The sequence below is a fragment of the Trachypithecus francoisi genome, unplaced genomic scaffold, assembly GCF_009764315.1.
Source record: "Trachypithecus francoisi isolate TF-2019V2 unplaced genomic scaffold, Tfra_2.0 Lachesis_group13, whole genome shotgun sequence".
Classification (NCBI taxonomy): domain Eukaryota; kingdom Metazoa; phylum Chordata; class Mammalia; order Primates; family Cercopithecidae; genus Trachypithecus; species Trachypithecus francoisi.
Window position 1 is genome coordinate 80,407,400 of NW_022681458.1, and position 17,852 is coordinate 80,425,251.

Genomic DNA, 17,852 nt, shown 5'->3' on the forward strand with positions numbered 1-17,852 from the left:
AAACCTACTAATCTTTTAAAACCAAGTTTAGATCATACGCTCTTTCTCTTTGCAATCAATAATCCTCTGATTTGAGTTTAATCATTTCTTTCTTAATAATTTTGCAATGCTATATTGAATCTTTTATAGGACATTCTAATTTGTAGTATGTTACTCCTTAACAAGTTCATAAGTTTCTTGAAATCACAAAGTATATACTATCTCTTGAATCCTTCTCCCATAGTATCTAGCAAATTTCTTTGAATTATAGTTTAGTTCCACAAAATATGTTTTTCAATTGCATTGAAAGTCTATGTATGTAGGAATATGTTAATAATATAATATTCTTTTAAAACTACAAATTTACATGGCTCTTTGTTATCTTTTCTGCATTCTAATCAACCTCTTCATTATTTCAGAAAAGTGTGAATGCTTCAAATTACGGCTTATCACCTGATCGGCAATTTGTATATCTAGAAAGTGATTATTCAAAGGTATCAACTATTTAATTTGATTATATCCAATTATATCTCCTACTAATCCACAAGGTGGTTTAAAAAAGTGAGAAATGAGAAAGCAAGAGTCTGTCTTTACCTCTAAATATTCAGGCCCTGGTCACCAATAATCTTCAGCAAGACATGTTTCAATCTTAGGGAGCTTGTTTAAGTGTGAAAGCACTTTAAGGAACAGAGTCCAAAATAATACTTGCATCATTCATTAACAACAGCACAAACATACTTAACAAGAAAACGAAGAGCTTTGTTCACGAAGAATTATAAGCCAAATATTCTTACTCATTTGTTTCAATTATTATTTTTAAAACTATACTCAAAGAAAGGCAAGCATTTTGCAGCAAAAATACATGTTGAATGAAATTCTCTTTACCCAATTTTAAGGGGTATAATTAGAATGAATTACCCAGGTGCAGGGTATTCCTTATGGACTGTGGAAATCATTGTGGTTTTGCTTCAATACAGGTAAAACATGAAGGGAAAATTTCTGGGATAGAGTATGCAAAGATAAGCTTTTTATGTTAGGAAATTTCTTTGGGTATGCTTTTTATGGAGTGAGGGTTGAATCACTGCTGAGATTAGTTCTGGAACTTGCACAAACGGCACAAAAGTCCACAGTAAGACTCTTTAAATGAAGACTCATTTGGAATTGAAACATATTCTTCCTTGTGTCTTGTGAAAGTAGTCCTTTTATAATTCTGAACTTTGAATTGGATGATATATGATTATACATTATTGATATAAGCTTTCTAACAATTGCAATTTGTTTTTTGTCTTTCTTCTTTCTGACAGCTTTGGAGATACTCTTACACAGCAACATATTACATCTATGACCTTAGCAATGGGTAAATCACCTCTGTTTATCAATACTACTTAAATCTAATACCTAGAATGTTTTCATTCCAAACTCTGATTTGGGGTTAAGAAGACTTTATCTTCTTACTGATCTATGTTTCTTACTTTTCAGTAATACAGTATATATGTACCCATAAAGCTTACAAAATTCAAGAAAATACTTATATGGGATACCCACCTCTTTATTTGACTAATATTTTGTATCTTTATTCACAATATTGTTTTGGATTTTCTGTTTTTGAAGATCAAATTAAACATGTGCTATTTATGGACAAAACATATATAGGAAAGCACAAAAACATTCTTGGGAATGAGACACTATTTTTAGGAGAGCGGCTATTTCACTGATGGGAGGAGGAAGGGAGGGAGAGAGATGCAGCATTAGTTGTGTCTGAACACATACTCCATTAATTGTTTTAAAATCAATTATTATAAAAATGACAAAATGTTAAAATTATTTTTAAAATGGAAAAATATTTGACATGTAAACTACTAAATGTTCTTTTGAATTTAGTTGGTAGATAATTGTCAGACAAATACCATTTTCCATATATATATATATATATATATATATATATATATGTTAACTGTTTGAAGCATTTACCATTTAAAAGAAAAAATTAAATGAATGTGCAGATAGGCGAAGGATTGACGAAGAGAATTTCTGGCAACAGGAAGAATATGTAAAGGCCTAAAAGGGGGAGGGAGAGCATTGTGCGTTTGGGAAATGCAAAGTAGGTCAATTTGTTTGAAATTGAGGGAGGGGCCTGCTGACTAGCAGGAGGTGGTGTAAGGTTGGGGAACAGCCAAGCCAGGAAGCATAGGCCAAATAATAATGAGGAAATCATTAAAATGAATTTAGATCTTTCTTTCTGATGACAATAAGGATTCATTCAAGGGTTTTAAATGGAAAATGACATGATCAGATTTGCACTTTAGAAAAATCACCCTGGCTAAGTTTGGACAATAAATTGCCTTAGCTACTCATCTTAATGTGATATCCTCTTTGCTGTTATATAAAAGGGGAAATAATTATATGGCTTGAAGAGGTATTGAAAAAAAACTTCTGGTCTATTTCCCCTTTTGTCTAGCAAGAGCACAATTTAAAAAAAAAAATTATCTATCTACTTCTTTCAAATGTTCAGAAAAGAATTACTCTGATCTACTTAAACTGTCAAATTAAGAAATAGCAAGTGCTTCTTAAAGTAGAATCTAAGATTCATCTAATGCATTCTGAGTCCTTCTTGCCTCTGAATCCATATTATCACCAAATTTTAAAAATATTTATTGAGCCCCTTCTATGTGAAACACATATAACAATGAGATGCAAATGAGCTTGGGGCACCAGCCCTACTCTTAAGAAATCTTTCGATTAGTGAGTGGGGAATCTTAGTCTTTCAGTCCAATTTCTCAAGGCTCTCATCATGTCTTTGTTTTTCTTTTAATCATTTTGAAATTCTTTTGTTGAGGCTCGCCAAATTGAACAGCATTCAAAAAAATGATAATCCTAATATTTTAATCATGGATTATATAAGCTTTATGGCCTAAAATCGCATTAAATAGTTTCTCAGCAGTGAATTTAATCAAACCACTGTTTTTGTTGTTTGTTTCTTTGTTTTCTGCACAACTATCTAGTATTTCAGAGTTGGGGAGGGGGCAGTCAGGTAAATACAGCATAACTTAGGAAGTGAAGGATGGATGGCAAATTTGTTTGAGATTCCAGGCCTCCCTGAATACCACTAATTTCAAGTCTTTATATGCCTTTGAAGACTCTATAAAAATCTAGCATAGAGAAAACAAGACAGTACTGGTTTCAAGCTAGGTAGGCAAAACTGAGGAGATGAACGCCTTTGTAAAGCATCCTCCCTCGCCTTTTCTCATACCTTTAGTGACTCAGCAAACAGAAAATGGCAGCTGTGGTGGCTTGAGACATGCGCTGAGATTTTTAGCTTACTGCTGCCTGTGTGATTGCATAGATGATTCCACTGCATGCAGAAAACTGAGACAATGTTACAGTATCAAAGGTAACATGAGCTTGAGACCAAATTGTGAACCAGGTGAAGAACATCTTCTTCTTTTGTTTGAGACAGGGTCTCGCTCTGTCTCCCAGGCTGGAGTGCAGTGGTGTGATCTCGGCTCACTGCAACCTCCTCCTCCCGGGTTTAAGCAATTCTCCTGCCTCAGCCTCCTAAGTAGCTGGGATTACAGGCTTGTGCCACCACTACTAATTTTTGTGTTTTTGTAGGTACGGGGTTTCTCCATATTGGCCAGACTGGTCTCGAACTCCTGGCCTCAAGTAATCCGCCGCCCAAAGTGCTGCGATTACTGGATTACTGGCGTGAGAGAGCCGGCCAGGCCTGGGTCAATCTTAACCGGGATCTCACATCCCTTTCAACGTGTTCCCGATCACCCAGGGGCCTGGTGCTCATGTACTGCCCTCTGGCGGCCAAGACTCTCATTGCAGCGACAATGGTCACTTTCCACGGGAATCACTTTCCCTACTCAAAACTATGCCATGTTCCCTCGTTACTTGCTAGGTCTCATGCAAGCACCTAAAAAGTTACATCAAGGCAGTGTGTGTTACAGATCTTCACAACTGTCCAAACATTAAAAGAATGGGAAAGGCAGAAGTGTCAGGCACATGTTAGGTCCAGGTTGGAGAGCTTTTTTTGGATGAGTTGGGCAGGAGTCTTTTTTGAGGCTCTTCAAATTGTGCTTGGGCTGCAGGTCTTGCTTTGCTTTCCCATGAAGGCAGTCTTGATGAAACTGTTAATCCAATCTTCAAGATGACAAAAGTCAAAAAGTAAGCATGACATCCTATGACTCTGTACAGTTATAAAAATCTGAATGCATTCTTGCTGAAGAACTACAAAAGCTCCACAATGCAAGTCACTTAACTGAATACTTGCAGAGTGACTCTAAGCATCAAAGTGAGAGTTTTGGCCAATAGACTATTTGAAATTTCCCCATGGGTGGAGGACTTTACAAGCTTAAGGCATACTGCCCAGTATACAATCCGTTTTTCAGTTTAGCTTGAGATCAGATGTTCCTTTCCTTTTCTGATTTCAAGTCAGATCCCTGGGGAGATTGTCAAATGGCATCTTATTTTCAAAAATTTGAAATGCATATGCATTCACAGAGATGGGGGTTGTGAATGAGAATGTAGAAGAGCACATACTAAACTTCAGCACAATTATAGAATTTCAGAGCTGGAAGGCACTTCAGTGACCATTTCAGTCTAGTGTGTGCAAATTTTACAATCCCAGGGGTTAAAAGGACTTGAGTTTAATTCAAGGTCTGCCAAGAACTAGCAATGTGGTCTTAAAAAGTTCTATCAGCTCTCTAAGCTTCATATTTACTTTCTATAAAATGAGAGGATTGTATTAGATAATTTCTAGAGATGTTCTCCACTTTGACAGTCTGTAAGTATTTAATCTATTCACCTCACGATAAAGGTCAGAAAACTGACACCCAGAAAAGTTAAGTGACTTTTAGGTAACAACTGGAAGAACAGAAATCAACACCTATGTCTCCAGTTCTTCATTCCTGCATTCTTTTCATTAGGTTTGTAGGTGCGGAGGGAATGAGCCTTAATTTTAATTGTTTGTTTATTTTTTCTGCTTATACAGATTATTAATTTTTTTGCATTAAACAGCAAGATTTGTTGTTTTTCTTTCTTTCTTTCTTTCCTTCTAGAGAATTTGTAAGAGGAAATGAGCTTCCTCGTCCAATTCAGTATTTATGCTGGTCGCCTGTTGGGAGTAAATTAGTAAGTGTTTAAATTTTTGAAGTGTTTAATCATGTAAATAAAAGAGGAGCCATTTGATTTTGGCCTTTGTTAAATTTCCCTGCCTGAAAGAAAAAAAAAATACATTCATGACTATTTTAGTGGTTAAAAACGGGAAGAGTTTTGATAAATTGAAACCCATCTGAGAATTCCGCAAAATCTCAAGCTCATGGATAGACTTCTTTAAATATAGCAGTCAAAAACTTTATCCTTATACTCAGCCAGAATGCGTTGTGCCAGAAAGCTCAGGAAAAATATGGTTTTCACAAGTTTCCCAGACTAGCTTCAGACAACATGAAATTTGGTCCAAGCTCTTATTTAAGGACTCTAAATAAAGATTAGATCTGGCTAGCTATTAATATTCAGAGATTTATTCAACTTTCTGTCAATATACATAATTATTTATTTGGGGGTAATGAAACAACTAAGAAAATAATAGGCTTTACTTTTTATTTGATTCAGACTTTAAAATTTATAATTGATGTTAATGTAAGGTGGTTGGATTTTTTGACCTATTAAAATGATATTTTAGTTGTGAATCTTTTTTGTATCTTTATTACCACTCTGTTTAAAGGTATTAGAGGAATAACTGAAACAAATATACAGCCTTCATTTAATTTGTTGTGGAATTTCCCCTTACCACCACTTCTAGGCATATGTCTATCACAACAATATATATTTGAAACAAAGACCAGGAGATCCACCTTTTCAAATAACATTTAATGGAAGAGAAAATAAAATATTTAATGGAATCCCAGACTGGGTTTATGAAGGTAAGCTGTATTCCTTTTCTACTGTTAATGCTTTAGGCTTTTAGTTTAAAATAATTTCATATATTTAGTAAGATTTAGATGAGTAGTATCTTATTTCCATGAAGGGTAGCATTGCTGAAAATTGTCTGTAGGTTACGAATAGGGCATACGTATTTTAAAAGAACAAATTCTTGTTATCACAAGACTGGTAGAATTGATTTTCATTAACATTACTATGATTTATAATCCAAAAACATGTATATGGTCCTCAGGTGCTGCATTAGTACATTTTCTCATGTTTATTTTTCTTTAGAAAAAAAATTTTTTTTTCAAAACTAAACAACTGTCTATGTTATCTTATGGGAAAATATTTTTACTTTCTGATACTCTGTTGATTTTGTTCTCATTCTTGGTAATGTACAATTCAGGAATTAACTGGACTTTAAAAAGACTTCTAGTCTCTGTCTGTCTATCTATCTATCTATCTATCTATCTATCTATCTATCTAAACTAACTCTGTTTTTTTTTTTTTTTTAATTCCTAGGCGGGAAATGTAACTTTCAATGTTTATGCCACTCTCTTTTTTTTTTTTTTTTTTTTTTTTGAGGCGGAGTCTCGCTCTGTCGCCCAGGCTGGAGTGCAGTGGCCGGATCTCAGCTCACTGCAAGCTCCACCTCCCGGGTTCCCGCCATTCTCCTGCCTCAGCCTCCGGAGTAGCTGGGACTACAGGCGCCCGCCACCTCGCCCGGCTAGTTTTTTTGTATTTTTAGTAGAGACGGGGTTTCACCGTGTTCGCCAGGATGGTCTCGATCTCCTGACCTCGTGATCCGCCCGTCTCGGCCTCCCAAAGTGCTGGGATTACAGGCTTGAGCCACCGCGCCCGGCCTTATGCCACTCTCTAGTACAATTACAGTTCTTTCTGTTTTGGCTGTTTTAGGTGGCTAAAAAACCTGAAGCTGCCCTGAAAGAAAAAAATTATTGCCGACATGTTTATTATTCATTTAAAAAATTACATTTCTGATTAATGTCATTTTCTAACAAGGCTAATTGATGTTTGATATAGAGTAAAAGGTTAAACTATTCCTCTTAACTCAGATTATGTAATTTTTTTCATAACCAAAGTATGACATATGTCACATCCACATTAAATAAATTATTTCAGTTGATAAATAGCTATTCAGAAGTATTTACAATGATTTTAAGAGTAAGATGTAATTATAGTTAATATCTTAGTACTTATTTTTCAGAGGAAATGCTTGCTACAAAATACGCTCTCTGGTGGTCTCCTAATGGAAAATTTTTGGCATATGCGGAATTTAATGATACAGATATACCAGTTATTGCCTATTCCTATTATGGCGATGAACAATATCCTAGAACAATAAATATTCCATACCCAAAGGTATGTTGAATACTTTCAGCAGATGCTTTCATTTTCCTGGTATCAAAATGAGCAATGATTTACCATGAGTGAAGGTGGGATCAACAAGTTTGGAGAGCTTCCTATCCTTGTGCATTGTAAGGCAAACATTGTACTGTGCTCTATTATTTATGTGGACATCTGTTGCTTTGGACATCTGGTTGTGCTGGATGAAGTAGTCTTTGCAAAATCTATTGCAGAATCTTTGAAAAACATATGGTCTTGATCATGGAGGAAAAACAAGCTTAACTTAATTTTAATTTTTTTTCATATTTCATGCTCCAAATTCAGGGTAAAGTTCTGTTTTGCAATTCTCTCTTGAATTCTCATGTAAATGCAAACTAGAATAAGAAATACAAATGTTGAATTTGATGTTTCTGTCAGGTAGAAGCAGGCATGGGTTATGATCTTTTCAGGATATACAAGATAGGTTAAATTTGTAAGTCTCAATTTCTCCCTTGGAGGAATTAGACATGGTGTGAGCCCACAATTTTTTGAATATTTAACATTGTAGAGTTGTTATACATTCTTTTTATCCAGTCTTACGTCTGGAGGGAGGAGACTTCAGTGTGCAGTAGGAGAATGGGTCATGTCTCAGTGAAGAAGCATTATATCCTAATTTCAATGTAAAAATTGTATCAGAAAAATGGAATCAAAGTACAAATTCACCTCTTGCACAAGGAATCGGATGCGATTTTAGAATTCACTTCTTTGTTCTTTGGATCCTATTCCTTTTACTTGCCAAGAGGAACATTGTCATGGCTGGACACAGTGGGTCCCTGTGTGACAAAGATGGATGGATGTGGCATACACACAAATGAATTCTAAGCAAGCCAAAGTGGCCATAGAGAAAGAAATAGAATTGCAGACAATCTAATATTTATGTTAAAAGTCTAAAAGCTGTGTAAAAACTCTAGAAGCTGGAGATGTTTAGGAGAGGCCTAGCATTTTGGGGGGACCCAAGATGTAAAAGAACTCAGATCTTTGGGAGGACCTAAGGGAGCAGGAAGAGATGGGGAACCCAGAACTGAAGAGTGACTGGCACTCATTGGGAAGTTGGGACCCACATTCTCATATTTCCTTGAGGCTTAAAGTTGCTAAAACATCTGGCATTAGGTGGAGATGTGGGACAATTCCAAAAAACTAAGGGAGCCCCTGATAAACTTGGGAGTGAAACAGGGAGGTCCTAAGGGAGATTGAACAGTTCTTTGGATGAATTCAAACAGCACTGAGTCATTAAATACTGTGTACCTACATTTCATAAATTTAAGTTTTATTGCAACTGCAAGATTCTCTCTTTCTACAGTAAAATAACAGAGGAACTCTAAGAAACTGTCTAGGTATGAGCTATACTGTCATGTAAATTTTAAGTATGCAGTAGTACAGAAAGCACAAAACAAGAAAAGTATAAATCTCATGGATACTTCATTTGGAGGTGAAATTTCCCTCATCTTTTGGAGATGGTGGCAGTAATAATACAAGCAAGTAGGAGACTGAGCATTTGGTGATTGCCCTAGACCAAATCATATGGCAAAAGCAAAAAGTGTCTTTCACTTATTTTTTCTTTCTCTTCTCCTCTCAAATTAATCCCCCTCTGAACTCTCCTTGGTATACAGAGATATGATTATTATTATAATTATCCCAACAATAAAAATGAGAGAGCTCCATCTTGGAAATCAGAAAAGAGAATATAGTTCACAGAACTGCACTTTCATATCCAAAATGATTTTCCCTATAAATTAAAGCTCTCTCATTAGGCATTTAAAACACCTATTTTCACTCTGGTTGACGCAACATTTGTAATTGCCCTGCAGGTAAAATTGAAATGAAATTCCTTGTCATGTTATAAATAGAATGTATTCCACAGTGATATACATAAGATTATTCACTTAGAAAAATATATCTAAATTCCTACAATTTCTTTAAAATGGTGGTGATAATTGGAATTTTAGGAGGTTATATATCTCAATTTTTTTGGCAGGCCGGAGCTAAGAATCCTGTTGTTCGGATATTTATTATCGATACCACTTACCCTGCATATGTAGGTCCCCAGGAAGTGCCTGTTCCAGCAATGATAGCCTCAAGGTAATTCATCTCAGATCCCTCCCATCTTTCTATCCTATATTCTAGTGAGTTTGTGCTGTGCATGCTAGAAGCAAAAACAAATAAGTAAATAAGAGTTGCACACAAAGTTAAAGACATACAAAATTAAAGCTGACAAATAAGTTTCCTTAATTGGTTTTTCAAAATTAGCCCTTTTACACATATAAATGTCACCTCAGTGATCAATCTAAGTGAAACCTTCCTCAGATGTACAGATGTGAACTTGGGACAAGTAGGCAGATAGTAAAATGATGCATGCCCTTACCCTGGCTTCTTTCAAGTTTGGCTGACTTTATCTCAAGCCAGGGTTTGGGGATCTATGTGGATCACATGTGTATGGTAAATAAGAGAAGATAAGCTGACCCTCTCAAAAAATTAGCATTTTTCACTATGAAACAGGGTATTCTCATTTATCTGGTTTTAGAGTTGTCTAGAGATGAACTGTAGGCAGGCAGAGACGTGAAGCGTTCTCACTTCCCGAGCATGATGCCCTATGTCTCGTTGTCTGATTAGTCCAGATTACAGCAACCTTCAGTCAGTCCACTGTGGTCTTTCTGGCTGAAGTGGCTAAGGGGAAGAGGTGCCCAAGGCCCTGCCTGTTGGGCTTTCTTAACACTTCCCAATGCCTAGTGGGCCAAGCTTGGGTCTTCTCCTTCTGCCTCATGAAGAATAGCCAAGATCAAGTGACTGATCATTAATAGGGTTTAAAAGAACCCCAGAGAGGCTTCTACTGGGCCTTGCTGAGTCCACTCATGTATAATCAAACGTGACTTTACATTTTTGAATTATCTGCTATCCCCCACCCTGATCGAGTGGATGAAAACTTTATGCATCATTTTTTTAAAAGTGTCATTCTTCATAGGTGGCAAATGAGCATAACATAAGGATTCCAGAGGCTTGTTTGAACAGCTGTAAAATACTAACAATAAAATAGTAGTAGCAAACATATTCTGAACACTCATCATGTAGCAGACATAGTTCTTAAGCGGTTTAAGCACTGTCAGCCAATCTTTACAGCAATCTTTAAAATAGGTAATATTATTATTCTGATTTTATATAAAAATAGAATAGTTAAGTAACTGGCCGTAACTGGCCTAAAGGTATGTAACTATTAGGACACAAAGCCCGGATTTGAGCCTGAGGCCCCTTGCAGCTCTGTGATTTCCTTTACATCAATTTTCCAGAAGTTTGTGATTCATCTTATGTTGATGTTCTCTACCTACTAGTTCATCCTCAGAGTCATGGAATCATTGCTGCCATTCACTGACATCTAGTATGTGCCAAACACTATTTGAGTTACTTCGCATACATCATCTGTGATTCATTCCACAAGCCTGAATTTCAATACCTGACCATAGTCACAGCTAAAACAGCTTCCAACATGAATCCGCCAGGGAACAAAGATTATCCTTTTATCACACTTGTCTCTCTCTCAACTAATTATAAGGTGAAAAATTGAGTTTACTTGTTGCAAAATGTCAGTTTAATGCTTTGTTTCCCCTCTAGATTGATCAGTAGCTTTGGCATTATGTTTTAAATTCTTTTCTAAGATGTTAAAATCCAGAAACGGGGAGAAAACTCACATATGAAATGATTTCATTAGATGAAGAAACTCTCATAGATACTTTTTAAGTAAGTAGAGCTATTTAAACTTTCTCTCCAGAGAAAGGAATGTTTCTTCTTCCTTAGCTATTAAATAAGTGTTGTATCTTAATGACATATATTCTTCAGAAAACAAAAATTAAGAAATTATTTTTTGTGTGAAACTGGTTTATGGTTGTGATTATCTGTTTCTATGTTATTTGCAGTGATTATTATTTCAGTTGGCTCACGTGGGTTACTGATGAACGAGTATGTTTGCAGTGGCTAAAAAGAGTCCAGAATGTTTCGGTCTTGTCTTTATGTGATTTCAGGGAAGACTGGCAGACATGGGATTGTCCAAAGGTAGGGTATATTAAGATCACAGATACATATTTCTGAAGATCAAGGCACAATAGTGGGGATTCATCTATAGCTAACATTTTATGTTGTAAAGCCAGGATTACTGCATTCAACTCCCAACTGCTTTGCAAAAAAGCACTCAGTATTCACGGGTCCATCATTTTATTAAATAAATAGGATGTCTTTTATTTTCTTCAATGACTTAAACCTTGAAATTGAATAGCCAAAAATTAAAAATGGGACAACATGACATTGGGAAAATCAGATATCTGGTTCTCAATTATGATGGTAAACCAACCTTTTGAGATTATAACATTGGCAGTCCAATAAACAGCAAAATAATGCAGATGAAACCATAACATGGGTCTACTAGGTAAATATATATGTTTTAAACAAAAGAACCAGAGAAGAAATGCAAATGGGGCATGTATGTTCTATTCAATATTAAAAATGAAAAATTATAAAGGAAATGGATATTATCAAAGGAAATCCAGATATTCTTATTTCTGGTTTTTTTTTTTTTTTGGTTTTTTTTTTGAGATGGAGTCTCACTCTGTCACCAGGCTGGAGTGTAGTGGTTGATCTGGCCTCACTGCAACCTCCGTCTTCCAGGTTCAAGTGATTCTCCTGCCTCAGCCTCCTGAGTAGCTGGGACTACAAGCATGCACCACCACATCCAGCTAATTTTTTAATTTTTAGTAGACATGGGGTTTCACCATGTTGGCCAGGATGGTCTCGATCTCTTGGCCTCATGATCCGCCCACCTCAGCCTCCCAAAGTACTGGGATTACAGGCGTGGGCTACCACACCCCGCCCAAATATTTTGATTTTAAAATCAAATGAGAATTACTGAGAATGTGACATAAGATATTAGACCTAATTATTCTGTTATCAGGTTATCTTAGGACAGTTCCCGATATCTACTAATTTTGGGCAAAAAAGGCCTTGAAAACTAAGCACAGATTTATTGTTGAGTTTTAATTGTTTCTATTGCTCAAATTCAAATGTAATCTGTTGAATTAATGAGTCAGAAAAACCGCTTAACCAATGTATAAACTTTAAAATAAGTCTGTTCTTAATTACTCACATTAGAGTCTAAGAGATACAAAATGTTTTCTTTAAATAGGATATTTGATGGGTATACTTCACGAGGCTTCTAATTATGAAGAAATGTTTCATTAAAACAAATATAGAATAATCATATTTTATAAAGTAAAAAGAAAAGCACAGAACAATCAAAGTAAATCACTAAATTTCATTTAGAAATTAGGACATTATGTTTTGCAAGAAAAAAGTCATATGAGTCTGTTTGGAAATATATCAGGACTATAATAGTCAACATTACTCAGGCTAAAAATATTTTTTTAAATCACTACTGTGTCTGTGAGAGGCTTGACTAATTTTGATGGAATATGCTAGAAGCGTATTTTTATCTTATATATATTTTGATATACAAAGCAGGAAGATTTTGGCTTTAATGCAGTATCATAGGCAAAGAAAGGATAGACTAATCTTGATTATGCTAGTTAATTAGAAACAATTGGTCTGATTAGTCAGCTTTGGGCGACTATATCTTTAAACTTTTCAATGAATCTAGGTATTAGGGACTATTGCTTTAATTTTATTAGTTTGAACATGATGAGATTTATAATTTAAACACAGTTTTTAGCTTCTAAAACTAGGAATTTTAAAACTGTGATTGCTTTGAAATCTGAAATTCTAATTTATCAAAATCTGAGACAACTTTAATCCAAACTGACAGAACATTTAAGATGCTCATTCAATGAGGTGTGGAAGTCCCTGGAATATAAACTTTAGTTTTACAGCCAGAAAACAGTGCTTAAATTTAGAATATCATGTTTGAATAACCTTAGAATTTCTAAACACCTCTGTTTCAAAATAGTTTGATAAATACATGCAACATATTTTGAGATATGAGAACAACAGTGTTGAATTTCCCAGAAACCATCCTCATGACTGATGTGTGTGTGTGTGTGTGTGTGTGTGTGTGTGTGTGCACGCACTATGAAAACAATATTTAAGGTTAAGTGACCCAGCAACATTTAATTCATGCTGAGAGTCACGCCCAAAACAAAGAGGCAAAGGAAACTGATAACAACGACTTGTAATAAATTCTAATAGCGAGATTTATCAAGACATTTGTAGTTAGGGGAAGAAACATCTTTTATATTATGCTTCCTCCTCTGAAAAGGGAATTAAAATTAATTTTACTTTTATGGCTAAAAATAATAAATCCAAAAAGTTTCACCATTTTTTCCAAGTCTTATCTTACTTGTTCTCTCTGAGGCACTGGCCTATCCCTATAAGAGAAAATCCAGACTGTGTTCTTAAAATTTGTTATTCCCTTGCCTTTTATGACAGTACACCCTCTCATGGTTCTCCTTCTGCTTCATTGACTGTTCTTTTCCTTTCCAGCTCTTCTTCTGACTTCTCTAGAAATCTTATTATTCTCCAAGTTAATGTATTTGCAAGGTAGGCTAACTGCTGTAACAACAACAATAAAAACCTCCAATCATTCAGTGGGTTAATACAGTAGAAAGTTATTGCACATTCATGTAACCATCCAATAGTGAGTCCAGGTAAGTGGGGTATGGTGGGGGTTGGGGATTGGTGTACTCTGCTCCATATAGTCATTCAGGAACCCAGGTGATGGCATTTCTGCTAACTGGCTTCCAACACTATTCCAAAGTTGGTCAAACCTGAGCATCAACATCCAGTTGAGGGATGGAGAAAAGAATGAAGGATAACGTAAGAGAGGTTTTTATGGGCTAGGCCCAAAAGCAACCCATTTCTGTTCACACACTGGAACTTATCAAATAACCACAGTCAACTGAAGGAAGGCTGAGAAATACATTTCCAACCCGTATCCCTAGCAAAAAGAGGAAATGGTCTGCTGATTATCCATCCTGCTGTCTGTCTCAACTCTGTACTTATTCACTTTGGGTAATTTTAATCTATACCAGAGCTTTCTAGTATACTTGCCAATAACTCTCAGACTTATTTCTGAGGATTTGAACTTTTCAATATGTATGGCTTCATTTTCTCTGTTCCATCCTCACTGCCTTGAGCTTGATTAGAGTCTTTATCATTCTTTTCCCAAATATTACAATAGTCTTCCAGTTGGTCTCTCTGCCTCCTTCCCTCTTACCCACTTCTAGTTTATCCTCTGCATCATGTTCATAATTTTATTTTCCAAATTGTGAATTGGAAGACCTTCAAAAGATTTACCAAACAGGAGAAGTTGAAACTTTTTAGGGTGCCATAAAGTTTCTCCAAGATCTTGCTTATAAACATGCATTCTCCTTCATCTTCTAACTCTTTCCTGTAGTCACTCTCCACTCAGCCATACTGAACCATCTGTTGGGTGACTAAGCTGGTCTGGTCTCTATGCTATTTATTTTTCCTAGAATGTTCTTCTTTTTCTAATTATTTGTCTAGAAAAGTCTAGTCATTCTTTTAGGATTACTAAATGTTTGTTCAGTAAATAATCAATTACATTATGTTAAAATATAACCCGAAATAAGATTCAGTGCAAATTTTAAAATTTTAGCTACTTCGTGGGACCCAGAAAAGAAAGAATTTAACCTAAACTCCACTGTTTTACCTACACTACATCAAGTGGATTGTGCTGGGCCTCCATAGATGTTGTGATAATTCCAAGTCACTGCCTCATGGAAGGTTTAGGCATAATTATTAAGGATCTGCAATTAAATTACCCATGTATATACAACAGTGCTGTTATATGAGAGTTTTAATATTGTCCTTTTAAACTCAACTAAGTTAGTTGACTAGTAATGGTACACTCTGATCAGGCAGCTTAACTGTTTCCAAATGTCCAGATTATGTTTAGGAAAAAAATGTTCTCCTAATACTATGTTCGATGTGATCTTTTGTCTTTTAGACCCAGGAGCATGTAGAAGAAAGCAGAACTGGATGGGCTGGTGGAGTATGATTTTGCTATCTTTTTCTTATGTAAATTTCAAATGAAATTTGACAGATTCTCAGCTATCAAAGGACTATCTGCAATGTACCCAAACTGGCACTACTTATTTTCATAGAAAACATAGCAAGGTATAAAACATATAGGTAGTGATCTCTTGAGTGATTTTGTGCCAGACAATTTCAATGTCCATCTTTTTAGAATTCTATTGAAAATAACTTATAATACTCCTCATGTTCCAGTTTTAAGTTTGTCAACTGAATCCTTGATATCTAGAACTAATATTACTTTTTAAACAAATACAATATAGATCATTTTTCAAAAGGAAACAAAATTCTTGATCTGTTAAAATAATCTTAATAATTACTAGCCGTCTGAATCTAAAAAAATAAATACATTGGGTATCCTTGTAATTTAAAGACAATCTGCCTCTTATTAAATTTCATATAACATGTACTAAATTTCATATATGTATACTCCTTCCAGTATTTAATGATTTGGTAACAAACAGGAAAACATGTGTTTTGTTTTTTGTGATCATTTATATTTGGAAGTTTAGGACAGATTTATTCAATAATTGAGGAGGATTTTTAATGTAAAAATGATGCTTGAGGTAAATACCAATTGTATTTTATATCATATATGAAGAATAAAAATTAAGACAAGAGAGTAAGTGAACGTTGGTAGATGCTGCCACTTACCACAAACACATAATTCAATTCAATTAGTATTTGAAGATGAAAGGCTACTTCTCTAAGATTTGGACGCATTATGCAACGAAAAAGGAAACTCTTAAGACCTGGTTTAACACATTAGCCCATGATCCAAGGACAAAAAAAAGTCAGAAATCAATTACAAGAGGATAAATTATATAAAAATTTAAACTTAAATTGGCTGGGAAAAAGATAAATTGTAAAGTGATAACCTTCAAATATTAAAAACTCTTAATTGTACACTTTTCTGGATCCAGTTGATTTTGGCTTACATGCTGTTTAATTTATACTCTGTCTTTAATTAAAGATACTGCAGTTTTGCCGGGCGCTGTGGCTCAAGCCTGTAATCCCAGCACTTTGGGAGGCCGAGACTGGCGGATCACGAGGTCAGGAGATCGAGACCATCCTGGCTAACACGGTGAAACCCCGTCTCTACTAAAAAAATACAAAAAAAATACTAGCCGGGCGAGGTGGCCGGCGCCTGTAGTCCCAGCTACTCGGGAGGCTGAGGCAGGAGAATGGCGTGAACCCGGGAGGCGGAGCTTGCAGTGAACTGAGATCTGGCCACTGCACTCCAGCCTGGGCGACAGAGCGAGACTCCGTCTCAAAAAAAAAAAAAAAGATACTGCAGTTTTATTCATTAACTAGGGAATAGTTACTTTATTATATACAGTAAATGTAAATTACATTCTGAGGTAAAAAGATAATAAAGATAACTATGTAATTCAGAGAAAAAAAAAAACCACTCCTATTTGACCTCACTTTTCCTACTGTGCTAAATATCACAGGAAAAAAGAGTAGTATTCAGTGAAAGAAAAGTATTCTCTAAATTTTATGGATTCTTAATCAATCTGAATCTCTGACTCTCACCTTTCAGAAAGGTAATTCTTAGATCGGTATTTGAAATTTTGAGGAAAAAAAGTTAATCTACCAATCCACTCCCATTACAAATATTTCTAGTAAAGAATGAAGAGAATAAATAGTGCTTGAAAATATTCTTTAGTTATGTTCTCCAAGATGATAATATAACTAGATTTGCTATACAGGTATATGAATAATGTAATTTTATAATTATATCAACAATGATACCAACAACCCTTTCAAAGACATTATCTTGAGCATCTGTACACATTTATTTTGAAAATGCTGCAGTGTTCAAAACACTCTGAAACACTTTAGAATGCATCTTTTGAAAGCTCATATTTATAAGCATCTTCAGCATCTTAATAATTTAAAAAATCTGTATTGCACTAACCTTGCATTCTCATCAAATTGAGCTGAATGAATGAATGAATTGCCTGCAAAGCTTTAAAATCTTTTTTTTTTTTTTCCTGATGGAGTCTCACTCTGTCGCCAGGCTGGAGTGCAGGGGCGTGATCTTGGCTCACTGCAAGCTCCGCCTCCCGGGTTCAAGTAATTCTCCTGCCTCAGCCTCCCGAGTAGCCGGGATTGCAGGCGCCCGCCACCACGCCCGGCTAATTTTTGTATTTTTAGTAGAGACGGGGTTTCACCGTGTTAGCCAGGATGGTTTCAACCTCTTGACCTCGTGATCCACCCTCCTCGGCCTTCCAAAGTGTTGGGATTACAGGCATAAGCCACCGCCTCCGGCCCAGCTGTAGAACTTTTTAAAAAAATACCCTCAGTGTCAGGAGATGGAGACCATCCTGGCTAACACGGTGAAACCCCGTCTCTACTAAAAATACAAAAGAAATAGTCGGGCATGGTGGCGGGCGCCTGTAGTCCCAGCTACTTGGGAGGCTGAGCCAGGAAAATGGCGTGAACCCGAGAGGCGGAGCTTGCAGTGAGCGGAGATCGCGCCACGGCACTCT

At 35.8% G+C, this 17,852-nt stretch overlaps 1 protein-coding gene across 2 annotated transcripts in view; it reads left to right on the forward strand.

The window, feature by feature from the left end:
- The window catches only part of FAP (fibroblast activation protein alpha), a 72,841-nt gene that overhangs the window by 17,914 nt on the left and 37,075 nt on the right, over positions 1-17,852 (forward strand). The window contains exons 5-12 of one of the 2 annotated variants that reach the window (XM_033231297.1): positions 399-473; positions 1,284-1,336; positions 5,043-5,115; positions 5,786-5,906; positions 7,133-7,287; positions 9,287-9,390; positions 11,217-11,352; positions 15,272-15,316. In XM_033231297.1, coding sequence (XP_033087188.1) covers positions 399-473; positions 1,284-1,336; positions 5,043-5,115; positions 5,786-5,906; positions 7,133-7,287; positions 9,287-9,390; positions 11,217-11,352; positions 15,272-15,316 — 762 coding nt within the window. The remainder of the gene's footprint in view (positions 1-398; positions 474-1,283; positions 1,337-5,042; positions 5,116-5,785; positions 5,907-7,132; positions 7,288-9,286; positions 9,391-11,216; positions 11,353-15,271; positions 15,317-17,852) is intronic. The other variant, XM_033231298.1, reaches the window with a different exon arrangement.